Source organism: Phodopus roborovskii, unplaced genomic scaffold (assembly GCF_943737965.1).
Source record: "Phodopus roborovskii unplaced genomic scaffold, PHOROB, whole genome shotgun sequence".
NCBI lineage: Eukaryota > Metazoa > Chordata > Mammalia > Rodentia > Cricetidae > Phodopus > Phodopus roborovskii.
The window spans coordinates 36226122-36248560 of NW_026126418.1; the positions used below are offsets into that span (position 1 = coordinate 36226122).

The following is a 22439-nucleotide window of genomic DNA, read 5'->3' on the forward strand; positions in this document are numbered from 1 at the left end:
AAATACAGTCACCACAGCTCCTCTCACTTTAGCGTGCCCTTTCCCACGAGCAGCTGCTAATGACCGACAGTTAATAGGAATGTGATTATAAATTATTCTTACGTCCTCCTGAAACCTCTGTAGAGGGGTGGCTGTACTTGGCTGCTTGGCCTCCAGGACACACCAGACACAGTTGAGAGTCACTTGAGTTAGGCAGAGTTCACTGTCGCATGCCATTTATGTTTGTATCACCCTTGGAATTACCACACCAGAAAGTATGTGGGCTTATGCACATATATACTATTTCCTACAGTCTCTTTTCCCTACTGTAGTTCTCTTCATCGAAGAGGTGAATAAGGGAAGCTTCAGAGCTGCTGTCATTGAGGTTGTCCAGGCACAGAGAATGGCTAGGAAAGCTCAGCTTCTCTGTGCACAGAGTCAGCTGAGCATCTGGCTCTAGTGCAGGTTCTGGTCCAGTGGCTCCAGCCCGGGGCCCGAGACCTTGCACGTCTGAGACGCTCACAGGTGGCTCTACTTATTTCAGTCTGTGGATGACACTCTAAGGGTCCAGATTAGAGCTCTCTTTTCTGTTTCCTCGAAGTATATGTTGTACTGATCAAAACTGTGGAATTTTTGCTCCAAATAGCAACCAGAAGTTAGACCTTGCTTTCAGTATGCGCTCTGTCCTCCTTCTGAAATTACTCAATTTGATTTTTGCCCCTGGCATTAAAAGCTGTGCTAATACTGGAGCTGTTTTATCATCAAACAGGCACTAAACTGTTTCTTGATGATTTTTTTTTTCTTTTTCTTTTTTTACCAAATACTTTTGGGGATTGCCACAACTTTGGGTCTTTGATGTAATGGTTAATTAACCCTTGGTAGTCAGGGAGTATGCCAGTACACATGGTTGGATTCGATGAAGATGGGAAACTGTAAGAGTTAAGCCTTTGGGTACCAACCATACAGTTGTTGTCTGGAGGGAGATTAAGGAGACATTTGACTACCTCCCATACCCAGGAATCTCAGGAAATATGGTTTCACAGTTGCTGCGGGCCATCGTGAAGGTCATGATTCTTTCCTCTTCCCTTTGCTTGTCTGCTGTGTGCTGTGTATCTGTCTTCCTGGACTGTTGTTGCTCCCTGCATTGCATGTTGCAAAGGAAGAGGAGTTTGGGAAGCGAAGGAGCCCATTTAGGTGTAGACTTTCCCACAAGAACTTGCACTGTACTCCCCTCAGAGCGTGTGGGCTAGGGCTGTTCACTGGCACAGAGGGACACATTACTGGTTCCTTTAGGTCTGCTTAGACCCATCCCCAAGGAATAGCAAACAGTCCAGGTTGTGGTAGAGCAGGAGAGGTGCAGAAGTGGGGTAGTCACCTAGCAGTGTGTGTCACAGGGTGACTGCTGCCAAGACCTTAGTATATTCTGAATTCCCCAGTCTCTTTTTTGGGGGGGGCAGTTTCCAAGACAGGGTTTCTCTGTGCAGCTTTGGAGCCTGTCCTGGAACTCACTGTGTAGCCCAGGCCGGCCTGGAACTCACAAAGATTCACCTGTCTCTGTGATGGGATTAAAAGTGTGCGCCACCACCGCCTGGCCCAGGTAGGCTCATTTTAGTGGGTGTTCTGAAAAGCCACTGTTCTAAGCACAAGGGTATCCTTTCTAGAAGGAATCCAGCTCTGTAAGTGTAGGTGGCTCCTGTCCCAGGTCTTGCCACATCTTGGCTCTGTTCCCTTAACCTGGATTTCTGCTCCTGGCCCCAAGTGAGTGGTGCTGACTTCCGCTGAGCAGGGTTCTGGAACCCAGAGGTATGGTGCTCACTCAGACACTAAAAGTGTCCCTTCTGCCTCCTTCGAGGAAGTGCTGCCCCAAGCTCTCCTCTGTTCTTCAGTTGCAGGTTTTGCAGCAGACAGGAAGGAGGCTGTGGCCTTTGGGTTTGCACTTAGACTTGGCTCTCAGTGCCCAGAGGCCTGATGGCATTTTGATGATGGCAGGGCTCCAGGAAAGGGAGAAGTTGCTGTTTTTTAATTCATAAGCAAAAATAAACTGGTGCACAAAGACCAGGCTTAATCACTCATTACAAAAGTAAAACAGAAATGGCTACGTGGTCAGTTAAAGAAGCCAATTGCACTTGGCTGGCTTTTGTGACCATTGGGTAAGCTGACACTGGGGAGAAGTAATAGAGGAAGCCGGGTGGTTCTACAGACATGCTGACTTCTGGCCTGGGAGGAGCTTCCTTGTTTTCCAGTGCCAAGTGTGGGCCACCAGTCTGGGAGGGGGCTAGCCACAGTTCCAAGGTCAGAACTAATCTTTGGGAAGAATGATCTTTATGCATATGTAAACTGGCCTGCACTTGGAAAAGGCATATCTGGCTCTGTAATTGTGGAAGCCAAGGCTCTCCCTGGTCTTGCCTTTTCTTCCCTGTCAAAGCAGTGGGGGTAAAGGGGCAGCAGAGCATCATGTCTTGCTTTTATGCATGTTTTCTGGCTCATGCAAAGGTCACTCTTTCATATCTGGGCTCTCTGGCAGGTCAGTTGTGTCTGAAGCACAACTCTGCAAACCCATGGTGCCTCAGCGCAGGACTTACACGCTACTGGGTACTGAGTAGGAATGGGATCCACTAGTACTGACAAACATCCTAGGATACACTGACAATGCACCCTGGTGTGAACAGCTCAAGAAACTTGAGCTACATTGTTAAAAAAAACTCAAACACACACACACACACACACACACACACACACACACACACACACACATTCTATAGTTGGTGCCTAACAGAACTGAGAAAACTTAGCATCTGTTTTTGTATCTATTGCTGTGTAGTTGGTACAGTAATAATTTAAGCCTTTTTGCTTGTTGGAGGCCTGTCATTTTAAGGAACCGATGGGGCTCAGGGAAGATACTGGTGCTCACCAAGATACTGGTGGGGCTAAGGGTGTTACTAGGTGTTAGAAGTATGTTTCAGTTTGAGAGTCTCTTGAAGGGGTTGGGAGAAATGGGAAAAAACCCCAACCAACCAACATCCTCCCTAACCCCCAGATTTGGATGCAAGTTAAATTACAAAAAGATTGTTTTTAATGACATGAATACAACATTTAGTATTGACTAGAGAACCTCAGACTGCTTTTTCCGTGCTGAATACTCACAACTTGATCTTTACTGCGGGAACACTTAGGACTCACAAAATATTAATCCCTGCTATGCTCTCTTTTGAATTTTGTCAGGGCTAAATAGCTCTTTTAGAAGGACTGTGATTTTATTTCAGACTGTCTGCCACTGTGTTTGCTGGCAAGTCGCGAACCTTTTTTATTCCTTCCTCCTCTTCATTTCCGTCGTCCACTAAGTCATCATAGTTTCTCTTCACAGAGTGGTCCTGTTGACTGCACTGCTGGGTTACAGCTGCAGTCTCCCCCCCCCCCCGCCCCCTGCTGCCAGCTCTCCCCCTTTCCTGGGCTTCTTCACACAGGACTTTTCAATGTGTTAACTCTAAAGACACCTTGGTCACCAGTGCTAATTGGACCAGTTGCAAGTTGCCCTCCCAGATGCTCACATGCTGAGTTGTGCTTGGACCATTCAGCCTTCTCACTCAGCTTTCTGGCTTTTAGAAAACCCTGGCCTCTGGTAACAAAGGCTGCCGGTAGCTAAGACCTCTCAAGGACTGCCTTCCTTAAAGGTGATGGGGACACCGCTCTCCCTTAAGCTAGCCTTTGCAGAATATTGAATGTTTGATGTTTATCCAAAACTTTGTGAATAATCATTAGAAAACTCTTAACTATCAAATATTAATTTTGTTTTCATTGTAACCAAATGTTGACTCCATGTTTTCCCTACAGCAGTTCATATATACATATGCATATACATATTCATATACACATATGCTATTTGTATATTATATATAATAAATATTTTAAAATATGTTTATTTTAAATAGATATTTTAAAGATATAAGTATTTTGACTTGTTATTGACTGATTGATGACAAATACTGCTACCTTCTGAACCACCTCTCCATCCCAGTGGACGTCCCTTTTAGACTGCAGCAGGTGCTACGGAGAGTTGTGGTAGGCAAGGGCTGGTGACTTCACAGAGTCCTTCCTAACTCTCTACGAAACTGATGTTCAGACTGATTTTTACCATTTATTAGCAAGGACACCCTAGATGGTTCTCCCACTTTGTCCCATAATCTCAGGGAAATCCTTGGTCTCTTTCCCTGTAGATAAATGAGATTTTCTCTTGTGGCAGGCACACCCAGAATCCACAGTCAGATTTGGCAGTGATAAGCCAAATCTACACAGGCATTCCAGGGTGGGAGTCTATATTTGGGCCAGACTGCTGGGATTTTTTTTTTTTTTTTTTTTTTTTTTAATGCAAGGTGAAGAAAAACTCTCAGATACTTTAACTCTGCTGAAGCCTCCATTGTCACCAGTAAAAGCTGTTTTCCTGCAAGCAGCAGGCTTCCGGACAGGTCCCTGTTCATCCTGATCATACACCCCTGGCTTTTGGCTTGGGTTCTACCTGTGTAAATTTAGATACAGAGAATAGGAATGTTTGTAGTGGCCTCTGGTCACCACAGGCTCCCCGGTCTTCATTAGAAGGCTAGCTAACCCCTGGGCTATGCAAGTAGACTATCACACTGTAAGGGGGACTTCATACATTGTAACAACACAACTGGCAGACTAGCTTTGCAAACTGAATCAGAAAGGCAAGCTTGCTCTTCCCATTGTTTTCGCTTTCTTTTTTTAAAATGTGCGTTCATTGCCAACAATAAAAACGCTTTTCCTTAAAGACACTGATGTTTGTTTTCTCTGGGAAACTGGGAAATGAGCAGCAGCAGGTCTGTGTTTCCCCTCTCCTCTCCCTGAGTGGCAGAAGCTTCTTGGAGACCTGGGTGGGAGGTTGCTGAGAGTGAGTGCCAGAGCCTGTAGGGTTCAGCCCAGTAGCCAAGGCTGAGCACCAAGTGTCCTTAATCTCAGGGTCTGTGCCTTGCAGGGCCTGACCTCCATTCAGTTTTCTCGAGACCCCTGTAGATGCTTGAGTTTCCCAGCCTTGAAGCTGTCAGATAGTTCTTCCTTCTTGCCTCCCAGTTTGTGCTTCATCCATGCTGTGCCTTTGTCTGGGATTCCCGTTAGCTTACTTGTCCAGCGTCTCACCTCACTTCCAAGGTCAGATCCAAGGTCCATTTTAGATGTTGTCTATGGTGGCAGTTAATAGCTCCTGTGTGCTCCCACACAGACGTCACAACATTTGGTTTTACTGGTTGTGTTATTCTCCTGTAGTGGTGATAGCTTAATGTCCATAGGGAGAGCTTTCTCACTCATATTTCATTGTGCTACTGAAGGATGCAGACGCTGAGCCTTCCCCGTGGCCCCACCCCTTGGTCTACTTAACATTATTTGTTAAAAGTTGAGAACAGTTGGGTTGTCATTCACCCCAAGGACAATTTATATATAGGGAGAGGAAGTAGGATAGAGTTTTAAAATGAAAGCAACAGGAAACTAGTCCCAAATGAGAAATCTGGTAAGAAAACAGAGGTCCAGGAAGGTTCTGAGTCACACAGTTGAGGAGTTAGTCTTGCACGTCATGACATCTACCTTCTGTCTCTTAGCGTGTGATATTTTCAAAGTCAGATACTACAGTGGTATAGATCCTCTTCAAGGCTTAGTGTCTGTATATCCGTCTAGGATGATGAGACCAAAGCAACACAAATGATACTTGACAGAATAGGCAGGCTTGATGGATGTAGCTTAGAGGAATTGCCAAGGATCAGGATGCCACACACTCTTCTGTCACTAAGGATTGATGGAATGGCCTTTGCTGTTTCTGCCTGCAGTAGAGCTGTGAGGGGAACCCTGTATGTGGACCACAAGCATCTTAAGTGGAGGCAGCACTGGCAATGGTAGGGGCTACTGAGATCCTTGGAAATATTTCGGTGAGGCAGGAGGTCCTAGTTGGATCTGGAGCAGTGACCGATGGTGCAGGAGACAAAGGGGTTGATAGTTATGGGTTTTACCAAAGGGGTTTGACTTCATCCTAGGGGGAAAGAGTCTCTTAGTAGACTTTCAAGGAGTCCTGGGGCCTGTGACCTAAGGAAGGGGCTCTGGGCCCTGTGACCTAAGGAAGGGGCTCTGGGCCCTGTGACCTAAGGAAGGAGCTCTGGGGCCTGTGACATAGGGAAGCCTCTTTATTTGTTGGAGCTTGAATATTAGAGGAGCAGGACTTGGGGATTCAGGAGGCTGCCACAGGACTCTTAGCAAGAAGTAATGGTGGCTTAAACTGAGGACCTGACTATGGGCAAAGAAAAGTAAATGGATTCAAAAAGTTTTAGAGTCTTTTGCTTAGAGTATTTTCTGCTTTTTTTCTTATGGTAGCTTTGCCCATATTTTGCATAGGAACAGAGGGGAGCTGGCTGATTCCATGTGTAGCATTTGATGCTTTGTTGCCAGAAAAATGGGCATGATTTCTGAGAGTGTCTGGTCCCAGACCCTTCAGCTGTATGCAGGCCTATAAGCAGGCACCCCTAGGAAAACCTGCTCCCCCTTCCCACCCCTACCCGTGATCCTCACCATCACAGAACTGCGTATACTGGCTCTCCTATTTGTATTAGTACTCTATGTACTTTTGTCAAAGGCTCTGTTCCCCAGAACAGATAAGTGGTGTGTGTACATATCAGCCATACCCAAAAGCCAAATGTAGCTGTTCTGAAGTTGTGATGGCAAGTGGATGTTAGGAGGTGTTTTCTGCCTCTGGAATTTTTTTCCTGAGCTCAAAAGTCATTTAGCCATCTGTTTTTGACTTTAAAGTAAATGTTCTGAGCTGAGGCTGTGAATAAGTATGTGATTCATGTGAACTATGGATTTTGCATTGGAGGCATTGTCAATGTTTAATTGCTGCTGTGTATCCTCAGTGATTTTGCTAGCTTTTCAAATATATCCTGTAGGCAGGTAGAATTTTGAAGCATTGAAAGGTAATAGCTCTAGTTTACTTGGCTCACAGACTTATATGCTTTTAGGTGAGAACCTAAGTCTTCTCAAAGCAGCCTTTATCCACATTGTTATTTATAGATAATGTGTGCTTATTTAATATATCATTTTGTAAGATCATTTTAATAAAAATAGTGTTGACTTTTTTGTTCAACTTCATTTGGGAAATATGAATCAAATAGAAATTTATATTTTTAAAAGCCTTATAATAGTCACATTCTCTAGCCATGGGTAGTAGGCATTTGACGGTTCACTTGACTCTTCAGTGAGTTTCTGCATGTAGTCCTTCAAAGAATTTCAGAGTAGGATCCCTACATGCAAATTAAATTGTATGGCATTTTTAAATACAACGATTGTTCAGTGTTAACATGGCACTTTTCAATTTTCATTTCATTTACTTGTAACTGATGTCCTGTTGGAAACTGAGTATGTTTAACTGTGAATAAAGTCAACATATTTCCACTTACCAGACTAGTTACAAGTCTAGTTACCATGCATAATGGCCCTACAGATCTAAAGCAAACAACCCCCCCCCACACTGTGCTTTTGGTGTAGGTTTTTCTTGAGGATGTTCTTTGTAATTGCTTGCATCCTAACAGTCAACAAAGGAGACCAGCAAAGGAGAATTATATCACAGTATCCTGCCTTGTGTTATGTGTTGGCTACCCCCGTATTTGGGCACACAAAGTCTTTCTATGTAGCCCTGGATGACCTGGGACTTATGTACCTTTGGATGACCCTTGCCTCCTAAGGGTTGGGATTAAAAGCACACATCACTGCACCATGACCTTTCTGTCCACCATTTCACTCTTCAGGGATCCTTGATGTGGCTGTTAGCAACAAGTATTATATACCAGAATAATTTGGTTTTTTAATTTATAAACTACTTTTAATTTATAAACTACTCTTACTCTTCATGCAAAAATATACTTGAGGATGCATGCATTAATAAGCACATGTTCACTGCTGTCCACCACAGAAGTTACTTTTGCACATTTGTCTGTATGCATGTATAGTATACCAAGTTAATCTCACATACCAAATTTGTAATGTATGGTGAGGATTAGGGAGATTATTAAGTTTGTGGCCAGTGAGATGGCTCATTGGGTAAAAGTGCTTGCTGCACCAGACTGAAGGATCTGAGTCTCATCCCAGAACTTATGTAAAAGAGCCTCATAGGCTAGGGTGCTTCTGTAATGCCAGAGCCAATGGCCAGGTGGGTGGTGGACAAACACCTGCACGCTTGTGAGTCAGCTCGCCTGTAGTATCCAGCACTGCAGACACGGCAAGAGAGACAGACACCTCAGGACAGAGGCGGGAGAGAACCAACTCCTAAAAATCATCCTCTGACCTCCACAGGTACACCATGCCTACGTGGATACACTCCTGCACGCGCATGAACGTACAAAGGCACATGCACTCGTGTACACATACACACACAAATAAATGATACAAAGGGAGAGATTATTTTAATTCTGCATACCATTCTGTCTGTACTTAGGAATATTATACAGGAGCAGACTTTGGCCCCGGGATGGAGGGAGTGGGGGATGGGAGGGGTGGGGACTCAGTCTTTGCTGACCCAGCTTTTCCTTTGTGTGGTAGTTATATGAGGATAAAACTAGGCTTGTTGGTTTTGGCCAAGGTATTAGTATATACTGCTTAGTCCAGGACATGGTGATATGGAATGAACCCATTTTTTTTTTCTTTGAAAAAATTGACTTTTTGAACATTGATAATTTAGAATTAAATGGACTAGAAAATTACAACAAAAATAGAAAAATAAGTATATACTGCATTCTACTCTTACTTACTCCAGTTGTGTTCTTGATAGTGATTAAGAAAAAGAGAACTTGATAAAGGCTAAAGCATTTTATACCTAGGGCTTTTGAAATGTCTTGGTGCTTTCATTGGTATTGTATTTTTAAAAATAATGGTAACTTTTGGTACCTTTTTAGTAGAAGGCATCATATGCTTTGATGAATTTGCTGGCCCATTACCTTTAATAGCATTTCTGCAGCATAGATGATAGAAGATGACTTATTTCTGAGAAAGCTCCATGGACATGTTTGAAGTTATTCATCACCATCCCAGGGCCCAGCAAAGATGAGCTTAAGATCAGAATTTATAAGCCACATAGAACATTAAATAAGGCTGAATTTTTTTTTTTGTTTCTTTGCAGATTTTGGGGTAAGTGCATTCTTAGCAACAGGGGGTGATGTTACACGGAATAAAGTCAGAAAAACATTTGTTGGTACCCCATGCTGGATGGCCCCTGAAGTCATGGAACAGGTAAAAAAAAAAAAAAATTACCTTAACTTAATCGTTGTATTACAGTGAAACTTATCATTGATATGTGTACATAGCAGTCTAATTAATTTGACATTAACACATGTCTGATGTGCTGTAGTTGTAACATTCATTTCAGTCTATCATCACAGCAGAGTGTATCATACAACTTAGATTTCAATTCCAGGTTGCTGGAGAGCCCTTAGCAAATTACGTTGACATTTTTCTATGTTTAGCTTTGGATATCTGACATAATAACTGGTGTAATGATGTGCCACAGGCCTGAGGCATCATTGTGAGTGCTCTTTCTTTATCTCTCTCTTAGGTGAGAGGCTATGACTTCAAGGCTGACATGTGGAGTTTTGGAATAACTGCCATTGAATTAGCAACCGGAGCAGCGCCCTATCACAAATACCCTCCAATGAAAGTAATGACCTCGGGGGTGACTTGTCGGGTTGGAACTGTGATGGGGGTGCATGGATTCTTTGGTTCTCCTGAACATGCTTATTTTCCTCTTAGACTTGTGGGAGTTAGCGGAGGAATGCAGCCAAGCTGAAGGCTGACTCATGTTCTCATGCCCCGAATTAACAGAGATAATGCCATGCCCTGCTTTGCGACTCAGTGCAGAGTTGAACAGATCCATAGCTCTGACTTCTGACCCTGAAAGAGCAGGGCAGCCTCAGGTCTCCCAATACAGTTAAGAAATGTACTAGAGGGCTGCCTTATTTGCTGATGGATTTCAGCCTGCGTTTCTTCTTTTTTAAATAAAGATAATCTGTACCGTTATAGCCTGTGTGCACAGTGCCGTGTTGTGGCTCATCTGATGTGAGTGACTCACAGTGTTTTGAAGCAGCATATACTTTGGGTACTATTTTCAGGTTTCTGTTATTATTCTATCTGCTCTGCCTCTTGAGAGGGGTCGCAGCATTTTTAATTCCCCCAGTCGGATTTTGTTTTGAGGCTGCAATTGTTTAGTGGAAGTTAGGGAGATATTTCATCAAAACTCTATGCTTGTTTTATTCTTCATACTTTAAGTTTTAGAAAATTTTAAAGGAATTAAAATCTGATGACATAAAGGTCCCCTAGTTACACTGTTTTAAACAGTGGGCAAAGGGTAGAGCTTAGGAAATGCTTAGGAAATGTGAGGTTTTGGTTTGATGCCCTGGTTGTTTTCCAACCTCTGCCTCCCAAATGCACTTTCTTATTGTAGAGAACTTGGAAGTATAAATAAGAATAGCAAGGGAGAATAATCACCCACGATTTCACCAGCCACAAATAATCTCTGCTAATGTTTTAGTGATGTTAATTTGGGATTTTTTTTTCAAATTACTTTTGGTGATTATGCCCAGGATGTCACTTGTTCTGACCATACCCCTGCCCTATTCTATTTCTATATAAATGTTTAATAAATACAGTTGAGATGTCAATGATATACCTAATGCATATACTCACATCTCTTTTATCTCTAAGATTGTTTTTAGTAGGACCTTTGACACTGAAGTGTAAACCACAGATTTTATGGAAAAGATACTAGAGTCAGAGAACTTTGTCCTTTACCTGTCTTTTTACTTTTATTTTTACTATTTGTTTCTTTACCTTCCTATCTCCACTTACTTTTCCCCCTGATTCTCAAGAGGCACGTGTTAACCCCAGCTTGAAGTCCACCAAGACCTTCTCAGGAGTCCCCAGTAGCCCACATCCTCTTCTTGGCAACAACAGTTACTTTTATCATTCATCTATTCATGTGTCTCAAGTGCTTGAAAGGAGTCCTGGCATATATAGAATTTGCATAAATTAGGGCTGATTTATGCACTAGGGAAGTCTATTCATTTTGCAGGCCAATAGTATGCTATGTACTCACTCCACTTACTTTTGCAGTAAATGATTGTCCTAGTGTGAAAGAGTTGAATTATTTCCTTTTGACCTGAGGCTGTAGTTTGTTTTGTCCCCTGCCACATAGCACAGCTTTTGATATGATCGTAGTTTTTGTGCCTCATAATTATATCATGGCCATAGGTATCTTATTCTTCCTTTCTTTTCTTTTTCTTCCTTCCTTCCTTCCTTCCTTCCTTTCTTTCTTTCTTTCTTTCTCCTTCTTCTTCGTTTTTTAACCAAGCCCCTTCAGCAGGTTTCTCATTTTGTTTTCTCTTTAAGAGAAAATCACGTTGCCTCCTGGGATGCTGTGGATTTATTTTTAGGGCTGCTAATATGTTGCAGGAACCCTGAGTACAGCGGGTTCTGTACTTATGAATGGCCTTCACACTTGAATGTCCTTTCCTCTCCGAACCAGCACTCTTTCCCAACCAGCCTGTGCTGAAGCAAGTGTTCCCTGAGGTCCTGTGAGAGCTACTTCCCAGAAAATTCTTTCCCTCTGACTTTGGGAGACCATTCTTAATACGAAGAGCAAATCTTCTGAGTTCTGTCCATGAGAATAACCAAGGTTAAGAGAGGCTGTGGTCAGACTTGCAAAGAAAAATGGATCCTTTCAGTCCTCAAGTTTCCGACCATTAATTATGGGAAAAGCATGTTGGTAACCCAGCCAAGGAAAGACTTTGAAAGACTTTGATGCTTTTGTGAAAGAAAAAACTAAAAATCCCATTGTTGCTCACATTCAACAGAGACTGTCTCCACCTTTCTTTTGGCTGCAGGTGCTAATGTTGACTTTGCAAAATGACCCGCCCACTTTAGAAACTGGAGTAGAGGATAAAGAAATGATGAAAAAATATGGGAAGTCCTTCAGAAAGTTACTTTCACTGTGTCTTCAGAAAGACCCTTCCAAAAGGTATGTAGGTATTGAGTTTGGGACCTAAAGACCTGGGTTTGAGTCCTGATGAAACAGTGCTTTTGGATTTGAAAAGGATGCCTTGTTCTGCCCCCTGGTTTTTGTTAGTGGAAAACAGAGTCTGTGGGGGGAGGGAGGCCATTGTAGGACAAGGAAGGGAGGAGGAAGAATTGATCTTGATTGCTAGGTGTAGGCACAAAGCAGAAATCAGGAGGCATTGTCAGCAGTGTGGAAACTGGACCGATACCCTGCACTCTGTAGGTTGAGCTGACCTCTCAGGAACATCCGGCTAGCTCCAGTCTGAACCAGTTAGTGTTTCCTTTAGTTGCAGAACAAGTTGTGTGGGCTGTTTAAAAGATTGTCGAGGGGGAGGGTATGAGGGAGCTAAAGGGGGGGGAGGAGGTTTAATGCAAATGGCTTTAAATTAACTTAATGTTTCCTCTATATTCTTATGTTACTGTCCTGAATTGAATCTCTTTCTTCCTTTTTTATCCTGGGACTTTGAAATACCCCCAACTTCAACAGTGGAACCTGGAGTCCTTTATCACTTAAAGGAGAATTTCAGTCGTGCAATTCACAGACAAGCCTTGCTCCTTGTAGGGATGTGGCTGTGTGTGCCATTTCACCAACAGACCTGGAAAGTCCTCTGTCTATCCTAGTTCACCCAAGCCTCTTCTTTTCTACTTAGCTTAAAGAAAAAGAAAAAAATAATAATAACTTTTCTCTAGGAAGTCTTCCATTCGGGGATGGACCCCCTTGTTAGAAGGCATTGCTGTATGCTAGTCATAAACTCGTTATGCAAGTTATTAAGCTTTTAAAATATTCTGTAGTATTACTGTGAGTTAGGCCATGCTTCTTTGGCTTAAGTACAGTTTTTGTGATATTTTGTGACTATTTGCTATTGCAAATCTTTAAATTATTTCTTGCAAATAATATCCACAGACTGTTTCTGCTTGACATTTCTCTTGTCCTTACATTTGATTTATAGAGATTATTTTTCTTCCATCTGTTACTTGATCTTTCCCTGGGGTTACTTTTCCACCCTCCTCCTGGTGAGAATGCTATTAGATTTTAATTTTGATCTTCAGCATCTGCCCGTCCTCTCCTTGTATTTGGTATCATTACCACAAGGCAGAATTTGCCATTACAGAGAACTGGTACAGCCTCCATACCTGGTGAGAGTTAGCTTTGAGTTTCTGGTTAGTTGTGGGACTTTACTGACAACCTTTGGGATTCTGGAACAAGTTGAGAGCCACCTAGTGGCTGTGATGTATAATGTCACACAACTCAGAAACCCGTGCCTTAGGGGAGAGTTGTTAGTGCTATTAGTGATAGGTTTGTGCACATAATTTAGATTTATGTGAAATATATTTAACAGGCCATTTTTTTGTTTCTTAATAAACTTAAAGACTTTCCCAAGCTTTATTCACTGAGAGCTCAGATACCAGATTCCCTCTATGTATGTCTGTGGGACATGATCAGGAGGGAAATGGAGAGACAGGTCCTTGAGAAGGCAAGCCACACACTTGTACATTCATATGTGCATGAAGCCTTTCCGCCACAGCACTCCCTCCCCATTGTTCAGCATGAATAGTTGCAGGCCTTCTGGGTGCTTTCCCTATAACCTTATCCTTGTGATATCCTGCGGCTCTTCCTTCTAATGAAAAGACATGGACATTGAAGACACATGTGAGGAGTTTGGAGGAAAGAATAAACAAACACATAGAAACTCACCGTGGACTGTGAGGACAGGGGAAAAGTACACTGTTGAATTTACTTTTATATAACACGTAATTAAAGCACGTTCAGTATGAAATATACAAATAAGCGTCTATGCTCATGACTTCTGGAGTAATGACCGCTGCCCAGCAGTTTTCCTCCCATCTGCCCTTCTGCTCTGTTCACACTGTTTGAGACTTTCTACTATTGCTGTTATTATTATTTTTTCCTTTCCCTTCTCTTTCTGTTGTTTTTCGATACCGGATGGGATTCCTAGCTCTATTTTATCCTCATTTTCAGGACTTCATTTCTTTGTCTGTATAATGGGTCTAGCAATACCCACTGCAAAGGACTGCTCTGAGCATGCGTGAAATGGTACTAGAGCAGACAGCAGAGTCAGACAGCCTGCTTGAGAAATAGAGCCTGCTGTTCATCATTTGCCTCCACCCTGCCAGGGAGGCTTTCTGTGGTTTTACACACCCATTACAATGTGCTCATGCAGCATCTAGTTGCTTTTTCAGCACGATTACCCTGTATACTTTCGTTGACGTGCACACCAAATTCATAACTTTAGAAGGACTTGTACACTCATCTCTATATCTGGAGACTCATGGGAGCTTGCAGTTTGGAGGTGCTTTACATCCCCTGAAGAGAATTTCGAGAACAGAAACCAGATTCAAGTGGGCTAAGGAGTCGAAGGAAAACTTTGATAACCTTTGTGGATGTGTACAGTCTGCATGTATCTCATCTCCCTGTAATGTCAGTACCGTCAGTAGAAACCAAAGCCCCATCCCTGCATTACTAAGAGGTTTGAGCAACCAGTGACACACACCGTGGCAGAATAATCAGGACAGATTCACTCCTGTGCTCCCATGCCAGGCTCTGTACTTTCCTTGTGACATGGACCTGAGCTGTGGGAGCCCCAGGCCCCATGGAGGTTTGTGTTTCGCATTAGCTCAGGCAGGATTGCTTGCCTTTGCATAGCAGAATGTCTTGCTCTTGCCTGATAAAAGGAGCCCTGATCTTTTAGATTATATATTTCCCAATGACGGCAACCTATAAGAAGAGCAAACATTTACTTCGAGGATGAAGCAGGTGGGTGTTGTGTAGATGAATATGGCAGCGGTGAGTTAGGCTGGAATATTGCTTTGCCAAGGGAGGGAGGGCTGTGCACAGAAGTTCTGCCTGAGGTCAGTAAGCTGCTAGAATTTATTAAAGAATATTGTTAGAGATATCATCATGAATCCTTTGAAGTTCATTTTAAGTCTCAGTGGACTTTGGCCTATCCCCATCGTATGTACTGTGTATCAGATGAATCCATTGAGAGATTTTCTTCTGAGAATGTTGGTACTTGCAGAATATGCATAGTTTTTAAGGATTTTGAATTCTGGCATCATTCATGGTCTGGACTATTTCAGGTGCTGGTAGCACTTTAGCTTTTCTTGTGAAACAGCATTTCTATTTATATTACCTGTTACATTGCTGGGTGGTGGTTAGCAGCCATGTGAGCAGTGGCCGGGAAGATCCCCTGTGCCAGTAGAACTCAGTAAAGGCAGTCAGGGTCGATGGCTCAACAGTAAGCAAGCATATAGTGATAGTTTCTGTTGCATGCACACCTAAGACCAGATGGGCACCAGGTACCTCTGCTTGTCTCATACTTTCTTTCATTCTTCCTCATTTCTCCTAGTTCCCCTAACCCCTTCTTTCCCATGGAGGTAGCTTGGCACAGGTTGGATTTACCCCAAGCTATGAATACTTGATCTGACTTTAGTAACAAAAAGACCCAGTGACCTGCTGTTGAATGGCTTGAAACTTAACAATCTTGCCTATTAAAACCAAAACAATGCCCCAAACACACAAACACACACACACACAACCTAACAAAAACCTAAAAAAGAATGCGGGCTTTTAAAGCCATTTTCTCCCTTATCTCCTGGTTTCTTTGTGATGAAGGATAGGGTGGAGAGAAGTGGGGAGAAAGGTTTTTCTTTGCAATATGCTTTCCCCTTACTTTTTTTTTTTTTTTTTCTTCGTTGCCATAGAAATGACCTTTCTCAGGAAGGGAAAGAATTTTTTTCCAGTCCTGTTTCTCAAGGTCAGTCCAGCATTCCACAGCCTTCTGTCTACCTTGGTTTAACATTTGACCCTTGGCATGCAGAAGGAGAATGAGGGCTTACTGAGAAAAGGGAAAATCATTTGGGGACACCTGTGCTGTCTGCGCTCTTTGTTTTGCTAGTATGAGCCTTGTTTTTTTTTTTTTTTTTTTTTTTTTACTGCATTTCCCTCTTTTCCTCACTGTGCCTAGCAGATGCTTCAGTGCTGGCTAAACTTAGCCGGCAGGAGTTACAGTCCTGGCTCAGATGCCTACCAGCATTGCTTTCACTTCATGCTGGGGTGTGAAATTGAGCTATAGTAGTTTGCTGTTCTGTGCCGGGCATTGGGAATATAAAAATGAAATCTACAGGCTCTTTGCCTCAGAAGGGCTCATAACATGATAAAGTGGAGCTTCTGGCGAGGGATCATAGATTGAGATATATACAGGAGAGTTGAAAGTAAAGTTCCTGAGCACCAAGTTCCGAGCAATGAATTCTACTCATAGGTGCTGGAGAGAGATCCCGAAGATGTTGACATCTAGATTGTTTCTTGACTTTTGAGTGAGGTGGACTAGTTGGTTATGAGACATTTTCAAGAAAAGCATGGTATACTTTGTCGTGAGCAGACAAGAGACAGGTGAGGACCCCATTATGGTTGAAGGTTAAAAAAAAAAAGTGTGTAAGGGTAATGGAGACAGCCTCATGTGATTTGGGGGGATTTGGAATAATGGAGCTTGATTTAGTTGCTCTTCAAGAAACTGTTCCTCTGAGGATAAGTAACACAGGCAAAATAGTAACTAATGCATCATGTAAAATGGCTAGGTCCCTTTTCATCTCCAAGTTCTTTGGTTTGTAAACAAGATGTAAACTCATGCATTTAATGAATTTACCAAGGGATATGGCCCTTCTGTCATGTAGACCCTTATTTACTCAAAGCAGTTATCAATTATCAACTGTTGTAGTGGATGCATGACTCAGGCTTATTTGAGAGGTACCTATAGCTTACCTTTTAAAAATTTGAAGTGGTAACAATTAGAATACAAATCTTCCTTGAACAGAAATACAGTTTATGGCTCTGTGCTTGCTGACGTTTCCAAATTCTCCTGGAGTGTGGACTCTGGGCATCTTGGTGAAGCCTCTCAGTCCTGTAGCAGTAACACCCTGTCATTTTCAGGCACAAAGACAATGTCTAAACTTGTACCCTCACCCCAGTATACTTCTCCTCTGTGTACTTTTGCTAGCCTTTGAGGTTAGTAATTTCCCGTGATGTTTGTTTCTCCCTTCCGATGTGCCATTATAAAAATTTAAAAACCAACAGAAAATGTGAGCAGTAGCGTCAATCTCACCGACTCCATCATTGTTAGCATTCCCCATTCTTTGTACGTGCACATTTTAATTACTAAATTATTTGAAAGAAGCAGACACTTCATGTTTCTCTTCAATGAGATCACGCTTCTATATAATGATGAGGTTTTCCCACACTTAGAATGAGCAGTTTTTCCCTGTAGTGAATTCACAGCTCTATTTCTAAATGTCTTTTTTTTATTTATTTTTATTTTTTTTTATTTAATTTTATATAACAAAGTCCAATTAAATGAAAACAAACATTTATACACAATATTTGGGAATTTGGGCGTCGTTCTTTCCAAACTACTTCCTGCTGGTAAGGGGCGCTGTCTTGGGGGATTCGAAGAAGATTCAGATATCCTAGCTGTAGTCTGTAGGGCTGTTTTGTCCAGCTGTTTGGAATGTAGGATCAGCTTGTACTCTGTTTCAGGCGGTCTGGCGTGATCAAACCACATTAGTCTGGAAGGAATCCACATCTTTTCATCTAAATGTCTTTTGTAATTTTTCCTACTCTCTTTCAAACCCAGTGTACACTCAAGGACAGTGAACTGTGTTTGGCTTTATATTTTAAGTATATTTTGATCTAGAACATGTCCCCCATCTTTCTTGCTTTTTCCTCTAGGAAGATGAGGAACTCGTCCTCTAGCAGATTATCTTACAGCCTAACCTTGCTCTGCCCCACCTTCTTCTTCCCTCCTTCCTCCCATTCATTTTCTTAATGTACAACTTACCCTTTGGATGTCCCGCAAGTGCTCTTCCCTTGACCTCCATCTTCAGCTTGTATGGATGAGTGTTAGGGCAGCTTTCCCCCCTTATTCTCCCTCTTTTACAAATACAAATAGGGAAAGCTGAAGCGAAATGGATTTTTAATTAAGGAATTATTGACAAAAGAATCTATTCGTATGATTGTCAGTTGAATGTAGAAGGAATGCTAAAAGTAGGAAATCAGTGTTCAGTTACCTCCCATGAAATATTTAAGTCCAAGATGGTAAAACACAGGGGAAGTTTTTCAGCAACAGGATATCCATACAGTGCCAAGACATCGCTCAACAGGACACTGGCTAATTGTAGTGGGGAAAGCAGACCTTGCAATGCCGAGCTTTGGAGCCTGGGGACCAATCAGTTAAACTTAGCATCACTAATAGTGGACTAGCCTAATAGTTGCCGCCTCTGTGGTACTGTAGTGAGGAACATGGCAACATCTGTGAAAGCACAGCCTAAGGAGGCCAGATCTAAAATACATTTTGAATTTCAGAGCCTTCTGAACTTTGGAGTATTTACAGACTCTACCAGTTATATAAGCCCTGTCTAAAATCTGCAATCTGAAATGTTTCTAAGTGTGTGTAATTTTATAAGCAGTCTTGTCAGCATTCAGATGCATGGTGAAACCTCTTTGAGCCTTCTGAACCTAAGTTTTGAGTTTATGGGACACATAGCATAGAGAAACAAGTTATAGTGTACCACAGGGAAGCAGACATATCCAGAAATGTTTGTAAGTGAATTTGCATTTTATTAATCACCATGCCATTTAATTTTTTTTTAAAACAGTGGTCCATATACACTTAAAGCAGTAATTTCAACACTGTTCAGACAGAGCTGGAGCACAGCAACTCTTTGTGGGCCCTTTCCAATAATTGCTGCAGCTTGGGATTCACAGAACACAGAGGACTCTGTAGTTCCTTCCACGGGGTTATATTGCAGTTTGTATGACTTCTTAATAACACAGGAATTTAGTTCACCGAAGTTGGTCTGCTAGCCTTCAGAAGCTCCCAAGTTGACACACTGAAGTTTAAGAATGGAGGCTGGAAAACTGATTGTGTCACACATTAACTCACAAGAGCTTTTGCATTTTTTTTTTTTTTTTTTTTTTTTTTTTTTTTTGCAGTAGAGGTATGCAGAAAGAACTAGAAAACAGGCCCTGCTTTATTCCCTGTGATTAACTTGGTTGTTGGTTTTGCTTGCTCCAAGGTCAGTCTTCCGTAATTGTAATTGCTCTTAGGTAGGTTAAGCTGTAGCATCAAGGCAGTATATTTATTATGTGGTGATTATTTCAACTCTAATTTATTATTGATCTTTCAGGCCCACAGCAGCAGAACTTTTAAAATGCAAATTCTTCCAGAAAGCCAAGGTAACATGCTTAAAACCCCCAAGTCAATCTGCTCTTTTGAAATTGCTGTGAATCTGTGGGCCCCTGAGTAGGTGTTAAACTGTTGGGGTCATTTGTTTTGCAGAATAGAGAGTACCTGATTGAGAAGCTGCTGACAAGAACCCCAGACATAGCCCAAAGAGCCAAGAAGGTAAGCTCCACCTACCTCCATCCCCCTGAAGGATCATAGCCCCAGTCAGAAATGAAAACCATACAGAGACAATAAAAAGGGTCCCATACACTCTGGCCTGCAGTTTAGAGATCATCCTGCCATCATGACTGTGGCAGTGAGTCTTCTGGTTACTGTTGCAGGTTTGGGTGTGAAAACAGCATGGAGCTCTCAGAGAACGACCCCTCTCCCCCAGGTTAGAGACTGTGAAGCTGGCAGGTTTAAATATTGAAAAGCAAAATAGCTTTATGACTTTCCTTTTTTATTACAAAAGAGGGAATGTCAAACCTACTTTGGAATGATGAACTAAAGACATGTTTGGTCTGTGTGATGTGTGGAGTAATATTCATTTGTGCTCATGTGCTTGTAGAGGCTGGAGGCCAATGGCAAGTGTCTTTCCTAACTTTCTCTGCACTTTTCCACTGTTCACTTTTCTTTCTTCCTTCCTTCCTTCCTTCCTTCCTTCCTTCCTTCCTTCCTTCCTTCCTTTCTTTCTTTCTTTCTTTCTTTCGTTTTTGAGACAAGGTCCCTCACTGCACCTGAAGTTGACTTTTCTGAGCCGGTTGGCCAGTGAGCTCCAGGGAGGCATTTGTCTTGCCCTTAACCTGGTGCAAGTCAATACTAGAGTTACAGGTGTGGTCCACTGCACCTGGGTTTGTTTGTTTGTTTATTTATTTTTACATTGGTGCTGGTGGTTGCAGACAGAGGCCCCCAGTCTTTAGTGACTGAACTCTTTTCCAATCCCAAATTTAATCATAAAGGTTTGTTGAATATCTGTGGGATATAAAAGACCCATAATCCTCTTCCAGTCCGCCTTATGTTCACTAAGTGCTAATTACTTACGGTTTTTACAGTTCTAGACTGTAGATTTTTAAAATGGCATGCAATTATATATGTATCGATTTACTGTGGACTGTCTATCATTATTATGGATTTCATTATTATATAGCTGAATTCTAATGAGCTGCAGCTATTGTTTTGGTTCTTTGGTTTTGAAAGAGTCTCATATATTAGTAATTAAGCATACGTGCCCTGCAGATTTAGAAAGGGACATTTCCCTCCTTGCCTCCCTGTTTACTGGTAGAGAGAGAGCTGATAGGAACCAGAATTGTATGTATGTTGTATACATGAAACTGACAGGTGGACTTTGAACACTATATCTCATCATACCTTGAACATCAAGGCTCTGACTTCAAAAAACCTTCTTCCAAAAACGCAGTTAGCTGGAGGTGTAGAATAGTGCTAAGCGGCTGTTCACTTATACATGAGTGAGTACTCCCAGCTGCCCCTGTAAGTATCTGACCTTTCCTAGAGTGTGACTGATCCTGGTTTTATGACCCTGGTTTTATTATTGTATTCATTTTATAGAGACACCGGCATCTCAGGCGTCTTTCTAGCTGCAGGTCTGAAGGGGGCAGCACAGAGAAGCCAAAGCTTCTGTAAGGTGAAAGAGGGATCTGGAAGTGCCTGGCAAGCTCGAGGCCTTCTAATGGCAGACACAGAGGGGCTGGGATATGTTCCTTGGGTGTTGTTGGAGTCTAGCCCAGGGTCTTTTGATCACATGCACAGAATGCCATCCACAGGTTCAAAACAAAACAAAACAAAACAAAACAACAACAACAAAAAACCAGAAAAACACGTCAGAGTGCCACTGGCTTCTTTCTATAGGAAGCATCTGCAAGGGACCATTTGTTTGCTCTGCATCGCTTCTCTGTCTTTGCTGCACATCTCACCTGTCCCTCAGTCTATGTATGCTGGAGTTAATGCATGTCCCCTCCTCCCTGCAATGTAGACTTCATCTCCAGAGCCTCTCCTTGCTCCCCTGCAGCACTGGAACGCTTCAACCCTCCTTCCTTTTCCACTAATTTTTCACCCTTCGTTTCTAGTTTCACTGTGTAGCCCAGGCTGGCCTCAGCCTCATGATTCTCTTGCTCTCGGCTACAAGTTCTTGAATTATAGGCATGCAGTGGTCACTGTACATGGCTCCTCCTCTGTTTTAAATTTTTTTTTTATAAAATGATTATTTTTATGTGTACTGGTGTTTAGCCTGCATGTATATCTATGCACAGTCTATGTACCTGGTGCCCGTAGAGGCCAGAATAGGGTGACGGATCTCCTGGAACTGAATGAAGTTACAGATGGTGATGTGCCACCATGTGGATGCTGAGAATTGAACCTGGGTCCTCTGGAAGAGCAGCCAGTGCTCTTAACTACTGAGCCATCTCTCTAGTCTGGCTTCCTCTGTTCCCCACCCCCTTTAAACATGATTTTTTTTTTATGTTTTGAGATTATAATGTAATTCTCCCTTCCCTTGCCTCCCTCCAGACCCTCTGATATACTATCCTCTCTCTCTTTCAAAGCTATGTCCTTTTTTCATTAGTTGTTGTTAAAACATACATGTACATGTTATACTTACATATCCCTAAATATAACCTCCTGGGGCTGCATGATGCTACTTGTTTTTGGGGATGGCCTTTGGGGAAGACCATTTCTCCCACCCTCAGCGTTGCTCAGTTGCTCAGTTGCCTGAAGTCCTTGTTCCTTTTGTACAATAAGGGGTTAAGGCCATGAGGTCTTTCTGAGTCCCTCCACTTGGCATGCTTGTTTATTATTGTCCTTGCTCAGCTCATGTTTAGTGAGACTTGATGAGTGTGGCTTGTGACATTCCTAAGCTACACAGTTTCACAGCAAACTCCCCAGTTCTCTGGCTTTTACAGTCTTTTTTCTTCCTCTTTTCCTCCACATTTCCTGATCCTTAGGCTTGGAGGTTGTTTTATAGATGTGTCCCCTGGGACTGGCCTCCACAGCTTTGTATTTTGATTGGCTGTGGCTATCTGGAGTGGCCTCTGGGGTGAGGTCTATACTTATCTGTGGGTATAAGGACACATGTTAGGATAAAAAGTCATGTGTTTTTATTTCACTAAACATTTGTAAATT

The 22439-nt window shown here is 42.4% G+C and overlaps 1 protein-coding gene across 5 annotated transcripts in view; it reads left to right on the forward strand.

Annotated features, from left to right (window-relative positions):
* The window catches only part of Stk39 (serine/threonine kinase 39), a 271845-nt gene that overhangs the window by 94908 nt on the left and 154498 nt on the right, over window positions 1-22439 (forward strand). For all 5 annotated transcript variants that reach the window (XR_007834539.1, XR_007834540.1, XM_051184544.1 and 2 more), the window contains exons 6-10: window positions 9140-9249; window positions 9572-9673; window positions 11895-12028; window positions 19267-19315; window positions 19419-19484. Coding sequence is in view for 3 of the 5 variants with exons in the window: in XM_051184544.1 (XP_051040501.1) it covers window positions 9140-9249; window positions 9572-9673; window positions 11895-12028; window positions 19267-19315; window positions 19419-19484 (461 nt within the window). In the remaining 2 variants the exon portion in view is untranslated. The remainder of the gene's footprint in view (window positions 1-9139; window positions 9250-9571; window positions 9674-11894; window positions 12029-19266; window positions 19316-19418; window positions 19485-22439) is intronic.